Source organism: Salvia hispanica, chromosome 5 (assembly GCF_029641045.1).
Source record: "Salvia hispanica isolate PSC_SH4W2 chromosome 5, Shi_PSC_v1, whole genome shotgun sequence".
Lineage (NCBI taxonomy): Eukaryota > Viridiplantae > Streptophyta > Magnoliopsida > Lamiales > Lamiaceae > Salvia > Salvia hispanica.
In genome coordinates, this window is record NC_142696.1 from 18,143,418 (window position 1) to 18,166,119 (window position 22,702).

Here is a 22,702-nt window from a genome sequence, read left to right on the forward strand (position 1 = left end):
CTTAATTTGATTATAAACTATTATTTTACCTCACTTTGGTGATTGTAAAATAAACATAATATAATCAAGAATGTATAGAGATTAATTGCTTAAACAAATTTTAATATGAGTTTGATTATAGACTCTTCTTATTTTGCCTCACTTTGGTGATTGCAAAATAAACATAATATAATAAAAATACATGTTAAAACGAGAATTGAATTATGTAATCATTCATTCCACCGTCTCGGTAGATTCATAATCGTAAAATATTTAATTGAAATCTCAATTCATCAATGCATATATTCAAACTCAATTTACATACTGTATATACACAATCAATATACCCAAATCAATTCCATATACATAAATAGAATCAATTTAGAAACAACATATTTCAAACATGGAAATCATTAATTCTCGGCAGAGAGCACATAAATATAAATTGGCAATTCATCAATTAAAAATATCCATAATCAAAACTATGAAACAAGATTTCGGTTTATGGAAATATGACACACTCAATATTATACGGACATAAAAAGATTTGCAAATAATTGAAATCTTAATCATAATTAACGAGAGTGTATAAACAATGAATGCATCAAAACCAATAAAATATGTAAACTCTGGGCAGTAACCAAAATTTTACCGTGAGGCCACAAACATAAACTACAATCAATTATTTCAGCAAAGCTAATTAAAACTTTGCAGAATCACACGTGGAAACTTAATAGATTCACAAAAAATAAACATTAAATTTTATGGATTCATAAATCAAGCGAAAGACATAAAATTATGGCTTAAATAATACGAAAATACATGAGTTCTCAACCATACTCTGATACCACATGTAGGACACTATTTATCATCATATATTCAAGATTACATAATTAAATATAAATAAAGCAAGATCTTCGAACATCATGTATTTCACATAGTAACCATAAACATAATGGATCGAAAACTTACCTTTATGATCCATAGCGGAAGCGATTGGGGAAGACGGAGAACTTCCTCGGACTTTCTTTGGTGTAGTAGCGCAACTCCAACTCCAAGGATTTGTTTCTCTCTCTTTCCCTCGTTTATGTGTTCTCTGTAATGTATGTGATTTGATGGGATCCCACACTTGTATTTATAGGCAGAGAGAGGACAAACCCTAATTATCAAACCTTAAAGCCTTTTCCATCAAAGTGGCTAATAAAATAATTAATATGGACATTTCTTATTGATCAAGTCAATTCTAATCACATCATAAAATATATATATGCACGTTTATTTACTTAGTAATCAAGGAATAGAATATTCCTTTTACTATAATGATTACCACAATTTTGCCAATTAATGGCACTCAAATCTGCACATATATATACCCATATATTCTCCTTTTCCATATTAAGATAGGAACATGATATTAGTCAAACTTAATGACTAATTATGATTTAGGGAATATATTATGGATAATTGATTAAACGTCCATTTTTCATTCTAATTAATACAATAATTTATTGATAACTAATTAATTAAGGAAAACTGTGTCTTATACCAAATACATGTATTATATGTAAAATCCAATTCTATTTAGGATTCTATTGCATGTCACATATGTTAGAGAACGAGGAAGGCTCCGAATATGGGGCTGTTTTCATTGGCAAGAAAGCAGGGCTTAGTGGTGGATGGAGAGCATTTGCACTCGATCATAAACTCTAGTCTTTGAATTGATTGAGCAAACAAGATTCAAGCCTGATGTATGATTATGAATAATTCATCAAATTTTGGTAATAAAGTGTCCATTGTTTCTTCTTCTGCAGGTTTACATAGTTAGAGCAGCGGAGTGCCAAAATGGAAATGCTAGTTTCGAAGCATCGGATGCTGACGAAAAACCAAAGAAGAAGAGGAAGACGAAAGACAGCGACCAGACGGAGAAACTGGAAGTGGTCTCAGCAACAAGGAGAAGTTTGGGGAAGAAAGGCAAGTGAATTTGGGAGATTATGAGGTTCTCGTTCATAGTATATAAATTAATGAGAGCTTTGAGATGAGCTATTTTGTGAAATGTGCTGTATGTCAACTTTGAACATCATCATGTATGTTTCCACTTCGTTCTGTTTTCTTAATCTGTTTTGTCAACAAAATTTTACCACATCAAATCTAGTTAGTGCTTCAACTTGCAACAGATCAACAAACAACTCTATCATCAACCAACAAATTTACAACCGATCATATTTCTGGGTAATTACGTGGTACATGCAAAATATTTCATCAATATTTAATTTAGTACAAAAGATTTTATGTTTACATATTTCAAACAAAAAGTTCACTTAATATTCCGAATGATACATTCTGTAAAATCTCATCAGACACCGTTACTTCTTTTGTATTCATTTGCTTCCTACTTATCCTTTGTTTTTTATTTGCTTCCAACTTGTTTTTTTCCAATCAAATTCAATAAGAAGATAGTACATGGTGATTTTGTTGCCTTGCAATTAGCATGATTGCATTTAGTTAGATACTAGTAAATTTATTTCTCATTTCTTGATAACATGGTTGTCATGATTGCATTTAGTTTAGATACTAGTAAATTTATTTCTCATTTCTTGATAACATGGTTGTCAACAGAAACTTTTAGATGAACACGTAATTTATAGTTGTATTTCTAGTTGGAATCGGGAATAATTTTGTATCAGTGATTATTATATTGAAATATTGTATAAATTTTGATAATTATATCAGGTTTTTACATTTTAGGATATAATTTGGGAGTGAGTAAGATGAAAAAACGAAGACAAGTAACAATGTTAGATGAAATTTAACGGAATGTATCGATTTGTAACATTAAATACAATTTTTTGTATAAAATATGTAAATTTAAAACCTTTTTATATTAAATTAAAATATTTATTGAAACATTTTGTATGTGTCATTGTAATTACCCATAATTAGAGCATCAGCAGCGGCGGACGTCCGTCGGGCGTCGGACCAGCGTGCCCAATGTCCGTCGTGGACGTCCGCCCTTGGGCGAGGAAGGGATGGACACGGACGTCCGGTGCGGACACGGGAGTTCCGCGGTGCTTGCGCGACGTCCGTCGCGACGGCTATGGGACGTTCGCCGTTGTGGCATGCGGACAGACGTCCGCGGCACGTCCGATACGAAATTTAATTTTCAAACTCTATATATACAGCTCGTTGAAATTCATTTCATTCGCACCACTTGTGTTAACAAATTTTTCTCTCTCTATGTTTCTTTTATATTATTATAATGGCAAGTGGTAGTGGAAGTGAAGTGGCAGTGGTAGTGGTAGTGGTGCGGGTGGTAGCGGTGCTAGTGATTGATGCCAGATCGTTAGGGATGAGCTGCGTGCCGTTACGTCTAGGGAGATGAATTGGGCGTTACAAGCGGCCATGTAGCAGCAACAGCCGGCGGTACCTCGACCCATCCATTGTCGAACTCATGTACCTCGGGACCGCATCGCTGCACACCATCAGTTGTACGCGGACTACTTTGCTCTAGAGCCGCGGTTTGGGGGCAACTTATTCCGCCGGCGTTTTAGGATGAGTCGTCCACTGTTTCTTCGTATTGTTGGCGCTTTAGAACGTCGATACAAATATTTCAGGATGAGAGAGGATGCGGTTGGTAAACCCGGCCACACGCCCATTCAGAAGTGCACGGCAGCAATCAGGCAGCTGGCATACGGAGGTACGACCGACATGTTCGACGAGTACCTCCACATCGGCAAGTCGACTGCCCGCGAATGTCTGGAGTTTTTTTGTCAAGGCATTAGGGAGATATTCGGGGATACCTATCTTCAGAAGCCTATCCCCCAAGACTGTCAGGATCTGATGACTATGCACGGGGCTCAGCACGGGTTTCCGGGAATGTTGAGCAGCATAGACTGTATGCATTGGGAATGGAAAAACTGTCCCTCCGCCTGGAAAGAGTTGTACACAACCGGTTTCAAGAGCAAGCATCCCACGATTGTCTTGAGGCGGTAGCTGACTACCGGCTGTGGATTTGGCATGCATACTTTGGAGTAGCCGATTCGAACAACGACATCAATATCCTACAGTCGTCCCATCTTTTCAACGACCAAAAACTTGGTGTTGGTCCAGCTGTCAGCTTCGTCACCAACGGCAACCAGCACAACATGGGCTACTAATTGGCGGATGAGATTTATCATATGTGGCCCGTATTCGTGAAGACAATCAGATGCGCAACAGAAGATAGGAAGAAATACTTTGCGAGTCGTCAGGAGGCAGCGCACAAGGATGTGGAGCGGGCATTTGGTGTGCTCCAGAGTCGATGAGCGATAGTGAAAGGTCCATCGCGGTTGTGGCATATGGACTGCATCGCTGATGTCATGTACGCATGTATTATCATGCAAAACATGATTGTCGAAGATGAAGGCGCAACAATGACTGATTGGGCCAGTGACGATGATGATAGTGCCGGTCCAGGCCACGGTGTGGCCACCCCCAATGGACGTATGGGGGTACCCCATGAAGGGGCCGACCGTGTGCGTGCGTTTGCCGACATGCACCAACGACAAGCCCATATTCGACTCCAGAACGATTTAATTGAAGAGCTATGGTTGCGTCGGGGTCATCGTTGATATGTTCATGAGTGTAATTTGATTAAGTTGTTTCTTTTTGTTGTTTTTTTTTATCTAATGAAATTATTTTGCACTTTGTTTAATTTCGTATTCGTGCCGACATTTGAATACTGTACATTGTTTAATTCCGTAAATTGTTTAATTTGGTGAATTTGTGAATTTTTTTAATTGTAGGAAAGTCCGCGCGGGAAGGCTATGGGATGTCTGTCACTGTGCAGTGGGAAGTCCTTATGACGTGGCAGTGCTGTGAAAGCTATGGAAGGTCCTTATGACGTGGCAGGAGGTGTTTTTGAGAAGTCCGTCAGGAAGACTATTGGACATCCGCACCCACTAGGGATGCTCTTTGATCATTCTCAATTTACATGTCCATTTTCAGATATTATCAGTCTTAGCACCAACAACTCAGACAAAATATCCCAGCTATAATTCTTTTCTTTATTTAAAATTCATCATTTTTTATCCTCCAGTTAGATATATTTATTTAAATTGAGTATCCTTTTATAATGGAAATGTATGAAAAAATTTTAAACAAATGAAATTATAGTTTAGTTTTCAACAAATTAATTATAGATTAGGTTTTAGATAAAATCTTCTCAAATCTCATAATGGTCTAAAATCTGATTTCATTCATCCCTATAATAATGAAGAGGTGAGGTTTAGGCGTTTAGCTATCAAGGTGTTTGTTTTTATTTTCAAGATTACTAGCCAAGAGCTAGGGATGAGTTAATAAGATTTTGTTGAATAACATGATTTCAATCATATAAAAATAAATAAACCTAAACCAAGGAAACTAAGGACAACAAAAAGCTCAACACAAACTTCTCATCATAGAATTAGAACAAAATATTGATCTGATAATAGTGCTCCAAAAGGAGTAATCAAGAAAGATAAATGAAAAGAGAAGTTGAAAGTAGCTCAAACGAGACACAACAAAGTCAGCACAATGACTAGGTCTCATGCCCAACACAATATTTTGATAGCTATCTATCTTAGGCAGCTTAAACAGCGGTCAAAAACGCACTTCCTGGTTTACGGTTAGCCAATATCCCATGACAACCCAACAGCTGCAAAAGCATTCCCAAAATGAGTAACACAAAATATGTTCATGAACGTCTATGAATAAGAGTTGCAATTTCAAAAAACATACCTTGGCATTGACACCATCTGGTTGAATTCTGTTCTCTGATTTCCACCTCACGTAATCGCTACGGTTGAATTTAGTGAAGCCCCTGAAATTTATACAAGCAAAACATAGGCACATTAGAGAAAAGGCTTCCAAAAGACGATCAGGTATGCAAAAGCATCAAATTATGCATATAAGAGTTATACCACTTCCTGCTGACAATGATCTTCTGACGCCCTGGGAACTTGAACTTGGCACGACGCAGAGCCTCTTGGGCATGCTGGCTGTTGTTATCCTTGCAACGGACAGAAAGGAGGACCTGCCCGATGGCCACACGAGCACACACACCCTGAGGCTTGCCAAAAGCACCTCTCATACCAGTTTGGAGCCTATCAGCTCCAGCGCACGACAACATCTTGTTGATACGCAGCACATGGAAGGGATGCACCCTGACCCTCAAGTGGAATGCGTCCTTTCCAGCGAACTTGGTCATGTACTTGTTGCAGGCAATACGGGCAGCTTCAAGTGCCTCACTGGACACATTCTCCTTCTCCCAACTGACCAAGTGGACACAGAATGGGAATTCATCCACACCCTTCCTCTTCATACCTACATCATAGATCCTGATCTTCGGATCAGGCACACCACGGCAGAACCGTGATTTTGGATACGGCTTGTTCTTGATTTGGCGGTAACACCTTGCAGGCCCTACAAAGCAAGAATAAACACATTACAAAAACATATCAAATCATCACAAAAATGCAATTTATCGAGCAATATCCCAACAAAAGGAAAACACCAATACAACTCTGATAAAATTAGGGAGAAGGCACACACATGTGGTAATAGAAATGCAGACAAAACTTCCATGAATGCGAATCAGGTAAGTATAGAGGGAGAATGCAACACGAAGAAGCAGGTCTACAAAAATCTCCTCAAATTAAGATGTACTAAAGCTATCAGAATGGATTGAAAATTCCCAAACCCAAACTCAAATTATATTACATTTTCTGAATTCTCAAAACAATTAAAGCTAAGAACAGAGGAACATTGCTCCAGTTCATCAATAAAAAGCAATCATTTTATCGGATCCTAAATCCTAATCAAATCTACGTCACAGTTATCATGAGAATTTATTGCAAAATTGCAGAATAGAATGTATAATCTAGTTCTGAAATGAAAGTAGTATATCAATTGGAAAGCCAATATGGAGGAGAGACTTACTTCTTCCCATGGTGGTTGCTCCGCCGCTGCAATTGAGAAAATTAGGGTTTGGCGAGATGAAATGTTTACTTTATAGGAATGGGTGGATTACTGTTTTGGGCCAATTAATGGATTGGGCTATAATTCCAGAATATATCTGTGGGCCCTCCCCTTTTATTCCTCTCTTAATATTCTCCCCTCTCATCTCTCTCTCTCTCTCTCCTCGGCCAGATACTTACCAACGCATTTCTTCCATCTCCACCATCACTACAGGTAACAGCTTCTGCTATCCAAATTTTTATTCTACCATTTTTATCCATCTAGTAGCTAGTTTAGATTCTTTGCTGTTCGCTTATCTTCATTCCTAGATTTGGATTTTTTTATCCGGTTGATTCTCCTTGCCTGTTTTTGGAGAAGATGAGCTTGCTAGGTTATCTGATTGCTCGATTGGTTACGATTAGGTTTTTTCTCACGGCTGAGAGGAGATACTGATGGCGTCGAAAAGGATTCTCAAGGAGCTCAAGGATTTGCAGAGAGATCCTCCGACGTCGTGCAGCGCTGGTAAGCTGCTTCATTATCTGCTGCATCTTTAATTTTACTAGATTAATCTAATTATTCCTTTTACCGAATTCAGTTTTTAGTTTAACTCTGAGCTTCGGTGATATATAGTTTAATTTAATGATTTTTCAATGATCTACGTTTGGCTACTGATGCATTTATTGTCAATTATATGTACAAGCAGCATATTGTTGTTTTGTTCCTTGATCTCTAAGATATCCTGATAGTTTGCTATTATGACTTAGATGAATTCCTTGCTGTGATCTGTTGAGTTATTACACATCCACAACCAATATTCTTATCTTGTGGTAGCTCGCATTCTGCCCTTATCACCTTGATTAACATTTCAATTGATCATTATGTGTTATAGGTCCTGTAGCAGAAGACATGTTCCATTGGCAAGCAACAATCATGGGCCCTTCTGAGAGTCCATATGCTGGAGGTGTATTTTTAGTTTCAATTCATTTCCCACCTGATTATCCCTTTAAACCTCCCAAGGTATGTTTGCTACTTCTGTTTCTACTTTTCTTTTTGCAACTTGCTCTCTTGAATCTTTATTTACTACATGAAAGTGGTTCAAAGGATAAACACTCATCATACCTGAGTTGTGTTTGGGGTAGCTCCTCTTAATTGGTTATCTGGTAATTATTATGAATAATACTTTTCTGCATGCCATATTTATTTTCTGGAGTTCTGTTTCCCTGCACTATGTTGTTAGTGTAGTTTCGAAATGCTAGGTGGTACCAGTTGATAAGTTCGGTCTGTGGACAAGAAATTATGCACCAGAGGTTTCTGATAAACAAATTAACTGGAATGCAACAAAGATTTTAATTTATAATGTTCTTTTATTTTTGGGCATAGCCTCAGAAGTTCACCTTCTTGCTTAGAGTTGCCTCTGATCACAGTTTCAATTTTCCAGTATATATTCTTTGGATGATTTCTGCTTGGAAATTTTCAATCTTTCTTTTACTTGTGAGATTTTAATTACTTGTTTGGAGTGGTAATTATGTTAGCTGTCTTTTTTTCTCCTATATACTAGCAAGGTTCATTTGCTTGAAAACCCTTTAATTGTACTTTTGCATCGTCAAGTATTGTGTGGTGATATAAATTTTTCACACTTAGTAATCTCAGAAGGTGATTTCATTGTTGCAGGTTGCATTTAGGACAAAAGTATTCCACCCTAACATCAATAGCAATGGAAGCATTTGCCTTGATATTTTGAAAGAGCAGTGGAGTCCAGCATTGACTATTTCTAAGGTATCTAGTGCATCACAAATCACAACCATCCTATTTTTTGGAACCTGAATCTATGAAGTTAATTGTGTAATTAAGAAATTAGTAAGAATAAATAGCAACTATCACAGTATATTAACGTTTTTGCCAGTTAATACACATTTTGGAGGGAAGAAACCCTTTATGAGAAAAGGCACATAGATCTCTGCCAATTGTAACTATGTGGTTGAAGTTCTGAATGTATTTATATCAAAATGCTGATATCCGACGGCAAATATGCATATATCCAACTTTGTTTTTTTTTTGTCCTGATGTCTTTCAGCTGATTAAGTCTGACATAGCTTATGCTGAGTTCATCTCTTGCCATATAGGAATTGCACATTATTTGCTTGGGCCATCTATTTGTTATTAATGAACTGTAGGTTTTCCTTTGTTATATATCATCTAAAGATTGCACAGTTTTAGCTTTTCGTGGGCATTTGGTGAACTGTTTCATAGAATGCGAGTTTCTTTCTTTTCTATTAACACTGCTTAAGTTTCAACACTTTGGGCTTTATGTGGGTAACTAGACTTGGAACTTTGGAAGAAAGTATTATCTAGTCTTATTAAGGTTTTGATGGTGAAACTGATGGCAGGTCCTGCTGTCTATTTGCTCGTTGTTGACGGATCCAAACCCTGATGATCCTCTTGTTCCGGAAATTGCTCACATGTACAAGACAGACCGGGCAAAATACGAGTCGACTGCTCGCAGCTGGACCCAGAAATATGCCATGGGATGAAAATCCCAAAGTATCAGTGAGGTGTTTTTTCGTATCTTGTCCTGTCGGGTTCATGCTGGCAGGGTCCTGAATTCATTGTGCTTAATTCGAAGTTTGGATACAAGCACCGAATGTTGTAGCCAATATACAGGGCTGGAACGGATCTAAATGTATGGGTTTTCGATCTAGCAATGAGCAAAACAAGTTGCCAGTGTTACAACCCATTGTTATATGCTGATTCGTTATGTCCAATAATTGCATGTTAGCATACGATTGGTAAACTTTGTCAGGCATTAGCATGATTATTGAGATTGTGTGTGTTTCATGATTTTTGTGTTTATATAATGAAGAGAATGTGAGTGTTTGGTAGTAGAAAATGAAGTCCATGAAAGTGGGCTTTCAATTGTTTGGTTGTTTCCAAAATTGGCCCTGAATTTAAGACAATCATCTTTTGAAGGGAACGTGCTTCTCACAAATGTTAATCTACTCTGTTGTCTGTTTCTTCACCAAAAATAGAAACTAGGTTGGTCTATGCCTTACACACACACACAGTTGGCAATAACAGCCCCAAATCAAACCTCATGAATACAAAAACTACATAAGCATAACTCTTGTGCTCCAACTCAACTTAAGCCTAAAGAAAATAGCAAGTAAAAAGGAATTGGAACTTAGCTCCGGGTCATCGTGCGACCGATGACAGTAGTGTGTTCGGACCAGCAACCACAGGCCATGCGGTGTCCAAGCAAGATGGTGAACGACGCTTCTGGGCTGAGCCTTTGAACGACAACGGCGGATTTCTGCTGAGATGGAGAGAAAGTGGAGCGTGGGCCGGTAGCACTGCGGAGGGACTGGTGGCGTGTGTTTTTGTAATACAACACCTGCCCTAAATGGTAGGAGGAGTGTAAGAAGGTAGGAACAGCACGAGCATACTACTCAAGGGTGCTAATAGCAGCATTGATATCAGCCATGAGTGCATCCGGGATTGCACATATGTTCCTATTTGTCCTAAATATATGAATATTTTATAATTTTAGTCTATATATTATGTATGTTAGATTCGGGTACTAAATGAATTTTTTCATATTATTATCAAAAACTGATGGAGAAGTTAAAATTTTAATAGGTCAAGTATTCAAGTCATGTGGAGATATTTGCCAATACAAGAATTTTGTTTTTCAATTATTTTGGATTCACAAGAACAAATCCAGTTGTAGAGTAGTACTCCCTCCGTTTCACTATAGTTGAGGCGGAACTTTTGGGCACGGAGTCTAAGAAATGAATGTTGGGTGTGTTAAATAAATATATAAAAAAGTAAGAGAGAGGAAAATGTAGAGAGAATAAAGTATAAAGTAAATAAAGTAAGAGAGAGTAAAGTAAGAAAGAGAAAAAAAATATCATATATGAAAATAACTCAATTATAAAGCAATTTTCCAAAATGAAAAAATTACTCAACTATAGTGAAACGAATAGTACAGTATTAGGTAATGATTGAAGAAAACAGAAACTGGCAGAAATGCAATTAAAACCTGGAGAATAAAAGATTGCGGTTAGTACTTATGATTCTACAGAAATTGAGGATTTTGAAACAAAGTTTATGGTACAGAAATTTTACTGTAAGGTTGTGCAGATTTATTTAACTTGTACTGAAATAGTAGAATATATCTATAGTGACGTCATTTTTGAAAAATTATGGCCCTTAACCTAAATTACGGTATCTATCAACTATGATACGGGCGGACTATTATGCACATATATACACAAAAATAAAGTATATTCAGAAAATTAATGGCATTTCATAGTAGTTTCTATAAATAAAAAATTAATTTTTTTTTTTTGGACGAGTAAATGAATTTAAATATAAGGATTGCGTCAAAGAGGACTCAAATCTAAAACATTTGGCCTTTTTACTATTCCTTTTTACTATTCCCTCTGTTCCATAGTTATAGAGTCATTTTGTCATTTTAATACGTTTCATAGTAATAAAGTCATTTCCCTTTTTAATAAAAAGTCAACATATTTTTTCGTACATACTTTGCTCTATCTTACTTTTTTCTCTTTTCATCTCTCTACCTTTTTCATTTTCCACTTTATTCTCTTTTTACTTAACTCACCTAATCTCCGTGCCAAAAAGAAACCTCTCCATTACTATAAAACGGATGAAGTACTACTTTACCAACTCATACCCAACAAAATATAAAAAAAATTAAATTTAGTTATTTATCTCAGAGCTACCATTGGATCTCGAAACGTTTGAGGGTCTCACGTCTGCGTTATAATAATGTAATACTCCTTCGTTCCCTCATAGTTGAGTCATTTTTCCATTTTGGAAAGGTTCCTCATAGTTGAGTCATTTCCATGAATAGTAGTAACTTTTTTTCTCTTTCTTACTTTACTCTCTCTACTTTATTCTCTATACTTTTTTCTCTCTCTTACTTAATAATCTACTCCCTCCATTTCATAGTAATGGAGGCGTTTTTTTTCTGCACGAAGATTATGAAAAATTGTGTTAGGTGAGTTAAGTAAAGAAAGAATTAAGTGGAAAATGAAAAAGGTAAAGAGATGAAGAGAGAAAAAAAAGTAAGAGAGAGTAAAGTAGGTGTGGAAAAATGTGTTTACTTTTACTAAAAAGAGAAATGACTTTATTACTATGGAACGTACCAAAATAGCAAAATGACTATATTAGAGCATCCACAATAGAAATAGGCTAGCTACAAACTCCTTCTGCCACATCATCAGCACTAAAATTCATCCTGCCACATCATCAGAACAAACAACTGGACAAGCAATAGGCTAGCCATAGGCCAGCAAAATTATAAAAAAACAAATAAATTACAATCACGCAAAATACGAAATTAAGTTTACGACACAGATATGGGAAAGTGCAATAATTTTATTTAAATTAAAAAAAGTACATTAAAAAAATTACATAATTAAAAAAAACCCCTCCAGCTTCCACACACGAGCCCCGCCTCACTTCTCGTCGCCGCTACGTGCGCTAGCCGCCATTGCGGCCCGCATACTCTGGAAGAGATAAAAAAGAAGCCCCTTCTTCACAGGGTCAGTTGCCGCCTTCCATCCACCTATGATTTTCCACATGTCCACCTGCGTTTGTAGACGCGCGAGGCGGGAGAGCTCGACTGGAGGAGAGTCGTTATTGTTCTCCATTTCGCGATATTGCTCTTGTACAGAAATTCAGATAGAGAGAAAAATCGTTAAAACAAGCGGTGCAAATGAAAATGACATTCAAATCGCGCATACATAGTGTTTCGGAATTTTTTTAAAAAAAAGCCGTTGGCTGATCGCCAACCTACAATGGCGGCGAGCCAATCGGCGAGCGCACCGGCCAGCAACCAATAATCGGCCAGCGCTCGCCTATATTATCGCCGAATTGGCGCTCGCTGCCCACAATGGTTCGGCGAGCGGACTGGCCAGCGCCCGGAATCGGCTAGTCAGCCTGCTCGCCGCCATTGTGGATGCTCTTACTATGGAATGGAGGGAGTATTTATTTGACACACTCAACATCCTTCTTATAAACTTCGTGTCGAAAAGTTTCGCCTCAACTACGAGGATATCAAGGGAGTATCTAAACCAATGACTAAATATCAATTGAATTGATTTTCTATTTCTTTTTACCTTTTCGAACCAAAATGACCCTCACCGTTGTTTTGGACAATTTGCTAATGACTAAAGTTCATTCTTTTTTCTAAATATATTCTTATTTTATGATTTTAGACGGTAACATTATAAGTATTTGATAGCTTCAGATCATTAATATTATGAATTTGTCAATTTTTTGTCCTGAAAGTGCTATTGCTATAAAATTTAACAATGAAAGCAATTTAGAATTTATTAGTAATAATTAGACAATATACTCTCTCCCTCCGTATTTTAAAAATAACAACTCTTTCCATTTTAGTCCATTCCTTAAAAGTAACAACTTTCAAATTTTTTATTTTAGGAAATCTTTACACATCTATACATCAATTTATTTACCACTTATACCAATAATAAAGTGGACCTCATAATCCATTAACATTAATTCCATTACTTTTTTTCTATCTTTCTTTCTTACTTTACCAATTTTTTCTTTCCCCCTCTCTTACTTTACCAAATTGTGCATTAAAACCCGTATCGATTCAAATGTTTCTATTTGTCCTAAATATATGTATATTTAATTTTAGTCTATCATATAGTATGTATGTTAGATTCAGGTTTTTAAATGAATTTGTTCATATTATTATCAAAAACTGATGGATAAGTTAAAATTGTATGATTTTAGAGTTTCATTCGCCATTTATATCATGATGTAATCAATCCAGATTTTGGCCGATATCGACAATAAAATGCTACAAAATAATAGGAGTTTTAAAGTCCATCATCCAATTTACAAAACCAATGTCTGGCCATGAAATCATATGTCAATGGTGAATTTGGAAGGTGTCTGGATTGGAACATGCGACGACGTTTATTCTCATAATTCTCCATCCTTGCAACGGAGTGAGGCGCCTTTGGGGGTGTGGCGACTGACGAGCTCCCCCAAGCCCGCAGTGTGGATGCCCTTAGCTTTGAGTAAAAGAATGCAGTGATTTATGTTTTATATGTGCATCATGGCTCGTGAGAATAATAGAACAACATATAGTTTTACTAGGTTTGTTAGTTTCTTTTTATTGAATAAATTTGAAAGTCGTGTGGATAAACAGAATATAATTTTTTTTTAGTCTTAGATATTGTAAAATCCTAATTGATTTTTATTTTAAATGTTTAATTAGGTTTGTTAGTTTCTTTTTATTGACATACAAACATAAATTTGGAAGTCGTTTCAATAAACAGAAGATAATTGTTTTTTTAGTCTTAGATATCGTAAAATCCTAATTGATTTTTATTTTCAGTTTAAAATAATTATTGAAACACCAATCGAGAAGAGTGAATCCAATCATTGTCCCCACTAGAGAGAAACGAGTGGCCATGCAAATGAAGCAAACACCTTGAGACAATCCACACATTTTCCCCACCTCTCATGTTTGATTACATCCCACTTCAATGGATAATTTCTTAAATTTAAAATCAAACATATATTTAGAGACAAAAATAAAATCCCATTTCAAAAAATAGTTTAACTCCGCTCCATAAACAAGTGTTATCGTCTCTCATTTTCTGTCAAAGCCCATTTCAAGAATCTTGATATTGGCGCCGTAAACTGTTGATGGGTTGTTCCACTTCACTTTAGCTTAGTCTGAATCAAAGTTCACAGCTTTATGCGTTTGCTGCGGATTCTTGAACTAAAAATGATGGTTTAGCAATATTTTAGTGGATTTTTTTTTATCTGATTGAGGTGTTTTGATTGACAATGTTGCCTGTTTCTTCCGCTACAACCAGCTGCTCTTGCCATGGACAGGTAACAAATTTAATTTTATTGATTTTGTTGCTAATTTCTTCATTTGCACTACCTAATTTGGTATTAAATGATGGGATGTGAAATTGAATGATTGTTACTGAATTTCATGAATATAGGTTTAGTGTGAAATTAATGAATTGCTGCACTTAACTCTGCAGAGTTCAATCTATGGAGGTTTGAAATCTTTATCCTCATACGCTAGGGCATTTGATATCAGCAGTGTGAATAAATCAGTCAAGAAAATCTCGAATTTCTCTAGGCAAAGAGTCACTACGTGTTTATACTCGGATTATGTTGTGAAAGATGATCAATGTGGCTCCATTGACACTATTAATCAGTCATTGTATCAGAGTACTCGATTAGGGGTCGGTGATGAAATGCGTGGTTTAGGGCCTAATTTGGTGTTTGTTGATAGCTCGGGTGAGTCTCAGCTAACGGAGTTTCTCAGTAAGGCCGTTGATAGCACTGATCTCCAACCAAGCTATGTCGATCCGGACCTTCCTATGTCCGTTAGTAGTGTGACAGTTGATCCTGCTGTGGCGTCTGATTCATTGCTCATTGAAGTGAACCCCTTGTCTGTCCAAAACACACAGCTCGCAGATATTGTTGAGGGAGGAGAGGATTTTATAAACAATTCAATAGAAACCGTCACCTCTTCGTTCAATGCTGCCCTAACGAGTGCTAGTGAGGCGGCTGATAGTGTCGTCAAGGACATCAACACGTTCCTTGATCAAACTGGAGAATCAGCTGGTAACAGGCTGAGTGGTGTGTCTAGTGGATTGAAGGAAGGATCGGGTGCAGCAGCCTCTGTTGCACTTGATGTGTTGAGGCGAATACTAGTTGCGGTGGAGGATTTGCTAACGAAGAATGTTGGATATGCTTATGATTCTGCAAAGGGATTTCTTCCTCAAGATTATCAAGATGTGGTTAGATCAGGTGAAGGACGCGTTGCAGAAGTATTGGGCCCTATTGGTGCTGCACTACAGCAGGTGAATGAATTCAAAAACTTTCAGAAAATTCAGAGGCTTTTATAAACCCGGAGATGTTTCCTTTTATCTTATTAAAAAGTTGCTATGTAAAGGTTTACATCGCGTTGGAGGGATTTGAAGAAAGAGTAGGCTTGGACCCAAATGATCCACTTATTCCGGTTGTTCTTGTATTTGGGGCTTCAGCCATTGTGTGGTATAAATTTCTTGTTTTCTCTTTGCTCAGTTTTTAAATGTAAATTACATTTTTCATCAGATTTTTGCAGGGGTTCGTATAGAGTGTTGAAGTATAGTGGATATGCTGGTGATTTATCTCCTGAATTAGCTATGGAGCTGTTACGAGGGAATAACAACGCTGTGCTTATTGATATTCGGCCCGAGGCAAGAGACTGTTATTATAATTGTATTTTATTTGGTTGAAAGTTGCTTATTCTTGCATACATGTATAGCTAATATTTACTGGTCCGGGAAAAGAAAAATAATCTGGCCAATTCAGTTGGATTTGTATACTTGTTGATGACATGTTTACTCCGTCCATTTCTGGCTGCATCGTTTCTGGATGTGAAGAACCTCAGGGACAGAGACGGAATTCCTGATCTTCGGAGGAGTGCTCGGTTCCGATATGCGTATGTAGGGCCACCCAAGGTTCGCAGTGTAAAACTTGAATTTCAAGATATATGAAAAACAGAAAAGCATAGCAACAAAACAAATGTTTCGACGATCTCAATTTCTTTATGGCATATGAATATTTCAGGTTGACAGCTCCATCAAAACTCTGCTGAAGGGAGGAAGAGATTTGGAGGACTCGTTGCATGCTGTCATTATTCGTGACCTCAAAATTGTTCAAGTATGATCACATTTCCAAGATGCATTTACCCATATCCTTAAATCAAGTCTTGATCCTGTGTTCTTAATGAAGAACATTATTTTTACCCCTAATAGTCAACTAGATTATCAAATAGTACAATGTTGCAAAGACCAAAGGCTAAGCTTTGGAGAAAGAGATATTTGGACAAAACTCGCAAATATTTTATGATGTTACTAACGAAAAGAAGTGATGCCTGAATTGATTTCATATATATAGGACAGGTCCAAGGTTTTGGTTATGGATGCTGACGGATCTCGTTCGAAGGGTGTTGCAAGATCATTGAGGAAGCTTGGAACCAAGGCAAGTATAACTGCAGCAAACGACCTTTCTTCTATATTTATGCCAATAGCATTCATTACACAAGCGAAAAATAAAACAAACTTGTTGATTGATCTATTACATTGATTTTCTACTTTGCTTCTTGGTAAAACTTTCTGCAAGAATAGAGACCATATCAAGTACTAGGTGGATTTGAATCCTGGGTGAAAGAAGGGTGTCGCATTAAAGAGCTGAAACCCGAGACAACGTTTACCATACTCAATGAGGTAACAAACTTCATTTAGATGCTTGGTGATATCTACATTGAGGCTTGAGCACACTTGTCTGTTCTATATTCACAAAAAACTCACTGAGAAGCTTACATGCTGTTCAAGTGGAGATGATAAAAAAAGGTGTTTTAATTTAATCGACATAATCATTTTACAGGAAGCTGAAGCTATCTTGGAGGAAATCAAACCAACCCCATTGAAAGTTGTTGGTTTTGGAGTGGTAAGGATGTTTCTCTTCTACTTTAGTGTTCCAATCTCATGTTCCATTGCTTTTTTGATGTTCTTTCAAACAGTTTTGTGTATAGGTATAAGTTTATTTCTTGCTCGAACGACTTACTAACACGGAATTCCCCATATATAGGGCGTTGCTGCAGCAGTTTATTCGTTATTAGGTAAGTTCGTGCACCGTTTCTCAGTATCTATAAGTTAGAATCATCATTTGTTTGTCTACAAAGCTCCGGCTAAACACTTGTAACCTCTTTTTGCAGAGTGGGAAACGACACTCCAGTTTATCGGTGTTATCGGCCTTGGTCAGGTACTACAGCATCATCCATTTTTTGTTCAGACTCTGAATCTAACATTCGACGATGGAACAGACTATACTCCGACGAATCACTTCATATCAAGGCGCAGAAGACTTTCAGCAAGATTTAAGGTCCCATTTTAACAAACAAAAGCTTTACTACAACATATATTGAGACACACATATACTGTAAAAATAAATTACAACTACTACTTTAGGTCTCTGCTAGCTCCAGTCACACTTGGGAATCAGGCAGTTTCATGGGCTGCTGGGAAGCTGGAGACAAACCGGAACGGACTCCCAACATCACCCTCCTCATCAGACGTCCAAAGCCGGGTGCTGCAAGCTGCGGCAAAGCTAGAATCTCAACCCCCTGGCACTGTGGATACACAAGATTTGCCTCAAGTTGGATCTTCTGGCAATGAGGAAGTAAATATATCTGAAGCATAGGAGAATATTTGTACTTGAAAAAACAAACTTGCACATAATGGCTTGGATTCTGGTGCTTTCCTCATGTTGTAAGAAATAATATGAACCACTCTTGATTTAATCTTATACTACTAAGCTTGACTAAAGGGTAACAAACACAATACAAGAAATGTAGTTTTCCTTTCATCTATTTTTAGAGGGAACTGTAGTTTAATTTACCAGAAAATAGGCAAAAAACGAAAAAAATATAAATGTGATTCCCATAAGGGAAGAGAGAGAGATAGAGGGAGAGCCCAAACTGGGCAAGCATGTTCTTTCTTCCTGCCCTGCAATCAACAATATTATGGTCAAGAGCAACTATTCGGACAAGTCATCCTCGGCACCGCTGTAATTATCGGGTTCCATGTCCTGACTACTCATCCTACGCAGTCGAGTGAGTCCTCTATCCATGCTGCCGTCCCTTCCACTTCTTGAGTTTAGATTACCCTTCAATGGTACATAATCCTGATGAGAGTGGAGGAGTGAGAACCGGCACTGTATAGATGAACGTGAGAGTAATGAGTTCTTTTTACATACCTCTTCTTCTACCAATTCTCTGATATCAACTTTGGTTCGTTTCCTTACAGTTATTGATCTTGGCACTGGAAATTGTTCCACCTCCTCAGTAGATTTTCCCTCTCTCGCACGCTTTTTCCTTAGGATTAACTTCTTTGGAAGGGGCTGCGCGAACAAGAATCAGTCAAGTATGCTGATTGTATGAGAGAAAATTAAAAAGGAATAAATCAAGAAAAAGGACAGACCAAGTATCTGGCTTCTGTATTGCCAAAGGACACAAGATACGTTGTGGGATCATCCACATCATCACCTCGAACCTGTCAAGTGGTTAAAGGACAAAGGACATAATAAGAGAAACAGTTGTAGTATCAAAAGAAAAAGACACAATGGAACCATACATCATAGTGATACTCGCGGACCCATGAGTATGAGACATCTTCAGTTTCATCGTATATATCCTTCTCAATCTGTCACCATAACCAAGAAATGATTATCAATTTGGATGAACATTATTGGATATGAACAAACTGAAGCCTCAATCCTGTGAAAATAACACCTCGTCTACTGATGGCACCATGTACGCTAAGAATCTATCTTGCCTTTCAGGATCCGTGCTTGTTGATGCATAACTTTTCATGATTGCCTGCAAAGCCATATGACTCGTCACACCGTGAAGGTATGTGTCTTACATACTCCAACACTATCTAAATATTGACCACAGAATTCCACTGGCAGTTAATCAATGTATACGTACTTTCTGTTCGTACTCATCACGATCAGCTGCAGTCAATTTTCTGTAGATTTCTGAATCCACAGTTGGAGCACTATCAAAAGTTGCAACCACAAAGTGGTCCTCGTACCTGAAAAGAAAATTAAGGAAATTAAAAATAGTATCTTCTTGATGTAGCAAAACAAATGCAGGAACTAGGATTGTAAAACAACACATGCCAATCAATGCCAACTTGCATAAGAGTCAAAATAATACTAATATTTATACCAGATTATTCCACTTCATACACACAACTAGAAATAGCTAAAGTTATGAATTACATGAAGATACAATATACCTGTCAAAATCAGGCAAAAGTGGGAGGACCCTTCTCGGTTGTAGATGGCGATTAACTGCATGGACAGGCTTGGTCTTGCATTCCTCAAAAGACGCCACAATATCCTGAATTTTTCTATCCCTGAAACAAAGTAAAGGGGATCAATAAATTATTGTAAATGGCTCAATCGTAATTCTTCTTGCAGAGTAGAAAACAAGTCAACTAACCTACTGTTGAGGTTCTCCAAGAGGCTCCGACCTCGAGATTCTCGCAATTCTTTTGCTTGCTTCTCTGTCAAAGACTGCAAGTAATATCACATATTTCCAGGTTATTTTTCCAGTAGAGTCTGGGTGATTCGTAGTGAGAAATAACTCACTGATACCTGCTTACTGGACTCAATACTCAGGGGCGATATGTATTGTGTTTTAACAAGCCAAGAGACACCTTTATCTGTAGGCCTTTCTTTCGTTTTAATACCATCAGTCTTAATTGGGGTTATAGGATCATCATCACGCAATAACTCCTCATCTTCAGGATCGAGGGGTATCCTTTCACCTTTGGGAGGACTGATCAACAGAGAATGATGGAACAAATCAGACAAGCAACTCAGCCTAAGGTGCATGAAAGAAAGAAGGGCCTGAGAAGGTTTTACTTGTAAACACTCAGGTCAAGAAGGTCCAGCGGTATCCCGAGATCAGGTTCAACATGTAGCTGAGGCTTCCAGTTCTTCTCCAATGATGTGATTTGATATTTACAGTATCTGCAAAGGCCATATGTATCAGACTGGAATTAGACCAGTGTCAGAAATGCACCGGTTGAACCAATTTACAATTCTGTGACCAGTGACACGGGCGCTAGCCATGACTGAAAGGTGAATTTCAGCCAAGTATTCACGTTGTGGCAGTTGATTATAAATACGATAGAGTTCCATACCTATCAGGGTCCCTTTTTAATGACAAAAGCTTCATCTTTGCAGATGGATCAGGCAGTTCATTCCGAAACCTAAAAAGGCACAAAATTGTTAGCGAATATATTATCCAAATAACGATGTCTAAGAGAAAAGTGGAAAATCTTATACATACACTCAAAGAAGAATCTGTAAAAATCAATGTCATAATTCGAGCAACAAAGCAAAATAAGAAAATTGTGACAATCCCTCGATCAAGATAAAAATGATTCCTTGGTAATTACAATCAATTCGAGCCAAATAATACACAATGCTGCCACATCGTTACTAAAAGTAAAGGTAGCAATGCTGTATCGTTCTTATCGAGTTCTTATGTCGTGGTAAACTTCACAGCAATAACAATTACCACAGAAATAGATTAAAATACCATAGAAGGCCAACAAACTCGAATGAGGAGCTCCGGTATACTCACTTCAACTTGCAGAGGAAGGTGGTTGGCTTCTTCAGCCGGTTTTCGATTCTATCACCGCCTAACAATGGAGTGCTCTTTCTGTCACCCATATGTGATCCAGTAATGGAGCCGTGGCCCTTAGCTCCAGAGGCCAACATTTGGGTTTTCTGCAGAACTTTATTCTGTGACTCTCGAAGATGCTGCTTGAGTTTTTCCTCTTGCTTCTGCTTCTCAAATTCCCTCTTCTTCCTCACCCTTCTCTCCTCCTCTGTCTCAACCCGCCCGCCTGGTCTTTTATTACTCAATGGAGGCTTCTGTTCCTTCCTCGATGACACTGCAGAATTGGGTTGCGTACGCTCCCTACTCGCACCCGTGGAAGGAGGCAATGGTGGAGGCGATGAGGGCTGCAGCGGAGGCGGTGGAGGAGGAGGAGACGAAGGAGGAGGCGGTGGAGGTGGTGGCTGATTAAACTGTGAATACTGAGATGATGGGTAGTAGGCAGACTGAGGCGGTGGCGGCGGGGGAGGATAAGAAGATGATTCCGGTGGAGGGGGCGGAGGCGGAAATTGATACGGCTGCTGTTGAGGGTTAAAATGCTGCTGCGATGAAGACGATCCATAGCCTGGATGCTGGTAATTGTAATTCGACCCAATGCCGCCGTTGTAGGGACCCCAATTCTGAGAATACTGACTTCCGCCGCGCGGCGCAGCTGCTGGTGGTGGAGGCGGCGGCGGGTTCTGATTCGACGACGGTGGAGGAGGCGGTGGCGGAGCAAACGTTGACTGCGGCGGCGGATGGAATGGCCGGTACGACGCCATGGATAGATTCCGAAACGCAATAGGGCGAGATCCGACGAATTCAAATTACGCCGAAAAAAGGTGATTCCTATCAAATTCTACGCTGCAAAGAAACAAAACCCTAAATCTCTAAAAGGGGAAAGTAGAAAATAGCATCTTTTCTTAATTTATTAGTTCAAGAAAAAAAAATTCATTCCCCGAAACGATTATTGAACTCCTCAATCTGGGCTCGAAGAAGTAGTAGAGGAAAAGCCCGAGCAACGAACTCGGAATTAAGAGTTGAGTAATTGAGATGTGGCTGGCAGCTGAGAAAAGGGATCGATTTCGGAGATATGGGAAAAAGATACAGCCTCTGGAAAGGGGGATTAAGCTCAAATCCAAAACCCCAATTGAATTTCAAGAACCCTAGCTTCTAAATCGAGTAAATTAACGATCTTTTGCGAAAAAAACATGCATCACTGAACAAGATACAATAGGTGCTCAGATTTGAATGTATGTGTATTATTTTTGGAAAGAAAAAGAATAAAAGAAAGCAAGACGATTTTTTGAAGAAAATATTTGACTACTTCCAAATAAACTAGGAATTCTAGATATTTGTGTATTTATAACTGAGGCAACCTAGTTTTTGCTCCATAGATGCAAAACACAAATCAAATTACAAAATTATTGATAAAACTTGGAATTGGTCTAACAATCACTTGCAATATATAATTCGATCTGATATGAGACTTTTTTG

At 37.9% G+C, this 22,702-nt stretch overlaps 4 protein-coding genes and 1 pseudogene across 7 annotated transcripts; 3 read left to right on the top strand and 2 right to left on the bottom strand.

The window, feature by feature from the left end:
* The first annotated feature begins 1,612 nt into the window (after positions 1-1,612).
* LOC148926389 (uncharacterized) lies at positions 1,613-3,969 on the top strand (annotated as a pseudogene).
* Positions 3,970-5,394: 1,425 nt separating this feature from the next.
* Positions 5,395-7,072, bottom strand: LOC125186465 (large ribosomal subunit protein uL16). 2 transcript variants are annotated; one of them, XM_048082831.2, is made up of 4 exons: positions 6,934-7,072; positions 5,916-6,417; positions 5,734-5,815; positions 5,395-5,650 (listed from the first exon to the last, which is right to left on the bottom strand). In XM_048082831.2, the coding sequence occupies exons 1-4, from the start codon at positions 6,941-6,943 to the stop codon at positions 5,585-5,587; spliced, it is 660 nt and encodes a 219-aa protein (XP_047938788.1). In that variant the 5' UTR covers positions 6,944-7,072; the 3' UTR covers positions 5,395-5,584. The 2 variants fall into 2 exon arrangements, with proteins under 2 accessions (XP_047938788.1, XP_088914562.1); XM_089058436.1 differs by having other exon boundaries at positions 5,395-5,815.
* A 31-nt stretch (positions 7,073-7,103) lies between these two features.
* On the top strand, positions 7,104-9,789 carry LOC125186466 (ubiquitin-conjugating enzyme E2-17 kDa-like). The gene is made up of 5 exons (XM_048082832.2): positions 7,104-7,185; positions 7,374-7,473; positions 7,841-7,968; positions 8,623-8,727; positions 9,339-9,789. Exons 2-5 carry the CDS (start codon positions 7,404-7,406, stop codon positions 9,480-9,482), a joined length of 447 nt encoding a protein of 148 aa, XP_047938789.1. The 5' UTR covers positions 7,104-7,185; positions 7,374-7,403; the 3' UTR covers positions 9,483-9,789.
* A 4,763-nt stretch (positions 9,790-14,552) lies between these two features.
* Positions 14,553-18,331, top strand: LOC125188836 (uncharacterized). 3 transcript variants are annotated; one of them, XM_048085896.2, is made up of 13 exons: positions 14,554-14,856; positions 15,015-15,845; positions 15,938-16,038; positions 16,109-16,223; positions 16,410-16,487; positions 16,597-16,689; positions 16,927-17,010; positions 17,157-17,255; positions 17,416-17,478; positions 17,620-17,650; positions 17,747-17,793; positions 17,855-17,913; positions 18,000-18,331. In XM_048085896.2, the coding sequence occupies exons 1-13, from the start codon at positions 14,809-14,811 to the stop codon at positions 18,229-18,231; spliced, it is 1,881 nt and encodes a 626-aa protein (XP_047941853.1). In that variant the 5' UTR covers positions 14,554-14,808; the 3' UTR covers positions 18,232-18,331. The 3 variants fall into 3 exon arrangements, 2 of the variants coding, with proteins under 2 accessions (XP_088914809.1, XP_047941853.1); XR_016130565.1 differs by lacking the exons at positions 17,855-17,913; positions 18,000-18,331 and having other exon boundaries at positions 14,553-14,856; positions 17,552-17,650; positions 17,747-17,763; XM_089058683.1 differs by lacking the exons at positions 17,620-17,650; positions 17,747-17,793; positions 17,855-17,913; positions 18,000-18,331 and adding an exon at positions 17,564-17,584 and having other exon boundaries at positions 14,553-14,856.
* Positions 18,332-18,371: 40 nt separating this feature from the next.
* LOC125188834 (protein PAF1 homolog) lies at positions 18,372-22,546 on the bottom strand. The gene is made up of 12 exons (XM_048085894.2): positions 21,191-22,546; positions 20,745-20,813; positions 20,464-20,571; positions 20,194-20,377; positions 20,039-20,112; positions 19,833-19,952; positions 19,520-19,625; positions 19,322-19,408; positions 19,164-19,232; positions 19,011-19,082; positions 18,787-18,930; positions 18,372-18,714 (listed from the first exon to the last, which is right to left on the bottom strand). The coding sequence occupies exons 1-12, from the start codon at positions 21,985-21,987 to the stop codon at positions 18,568-18,570; spliced, it is 1,977 nt and encodes a 658-aa protein (XP_047941851.1). The 5' UTR covers positions 21,988-22,546; the 3' UTR covers positions 18,372-18,567.
* Positions 22,547-22,702: the final 156 nt, after the last annotated feature.

Excerpts from the sequence above, each read along its gene's own strand:
- LOC125186465 (XM_089058436.1), bottom strand. Across the intron at positions 5,816-5,915 it reads ATCATTGTCAGCAGGAAGTG|GGGCTTCACTAAATTCAACC; the intron begins GTATAACTCTTA and ends TATAAATTTCAG.
- LOC125188834 (XM_048085894.2), bottom strand. The coding sequence starts at position 21,987 with ATGGCGTCGTACCGGCCATTCCATCCGCCGCCGCAGTCAACGTTTGCT. Across the intron at positions 19,233-19,321 it reads TGGTGCCATCAGTAGACGAG|ATTGAGAAGGATATATACGA; the intron begins GTGTTATTTTCA and ends TTATGGTGACAG. Across the intron at positions 19,083-19,163 it reads TCCGCGAGTATCACTATGAT|GTTCGAGGTGATGATGTGGA; the intron begins GTATGGTTCCAT and ends ACCACTTGACAG.
- LOC125186466 (XM_048082832.2), top strand. The coding sequence starts at position 7,404 with ATGGCGTCGAAAAGGATTCTCAAGGAGCTCAAGGATTTGCAGAGAGAT. Across the intron at positions 7,474-7,840 it reads TCCGACGTCGTGCAGCGCTG|GTCCTGTAGCAGAAGACATG; the intron begins GTAAGCTGCTTC and ends TATGTGTTATAG. Across the intron at positions 7,969-8,622 it reads ATCCCTTTAAACCTCCCAAG|GTTGCATTTAGGACAAAAGT; the intron begins GTATGTTTGCTA and ends TCATTGTTGCAG.
- LOC125188836 (XM_048085896.2), top strand. The coding sequence starts at position 14,809 with ATGTTGCCTGTTTCTTCCGCTACAACCAGCTGCTCTTGCCATGGACAG. Across the intron at positions 16,690-16,926 it reads GTGACCTCAAAATTGTTCAA|GACAGGTCCAAGGTTTTGGT; the intron begins GTATGATCACAT and ends TCATATATATAG. Across the intron at positions 17,011-17,156 it reads TGAGGAAGCTTGGAACCAAG|AGACCATATCAAGTACTAGG; the intron begins GCAAGTATAACT and ends CTGCAAGAATAG.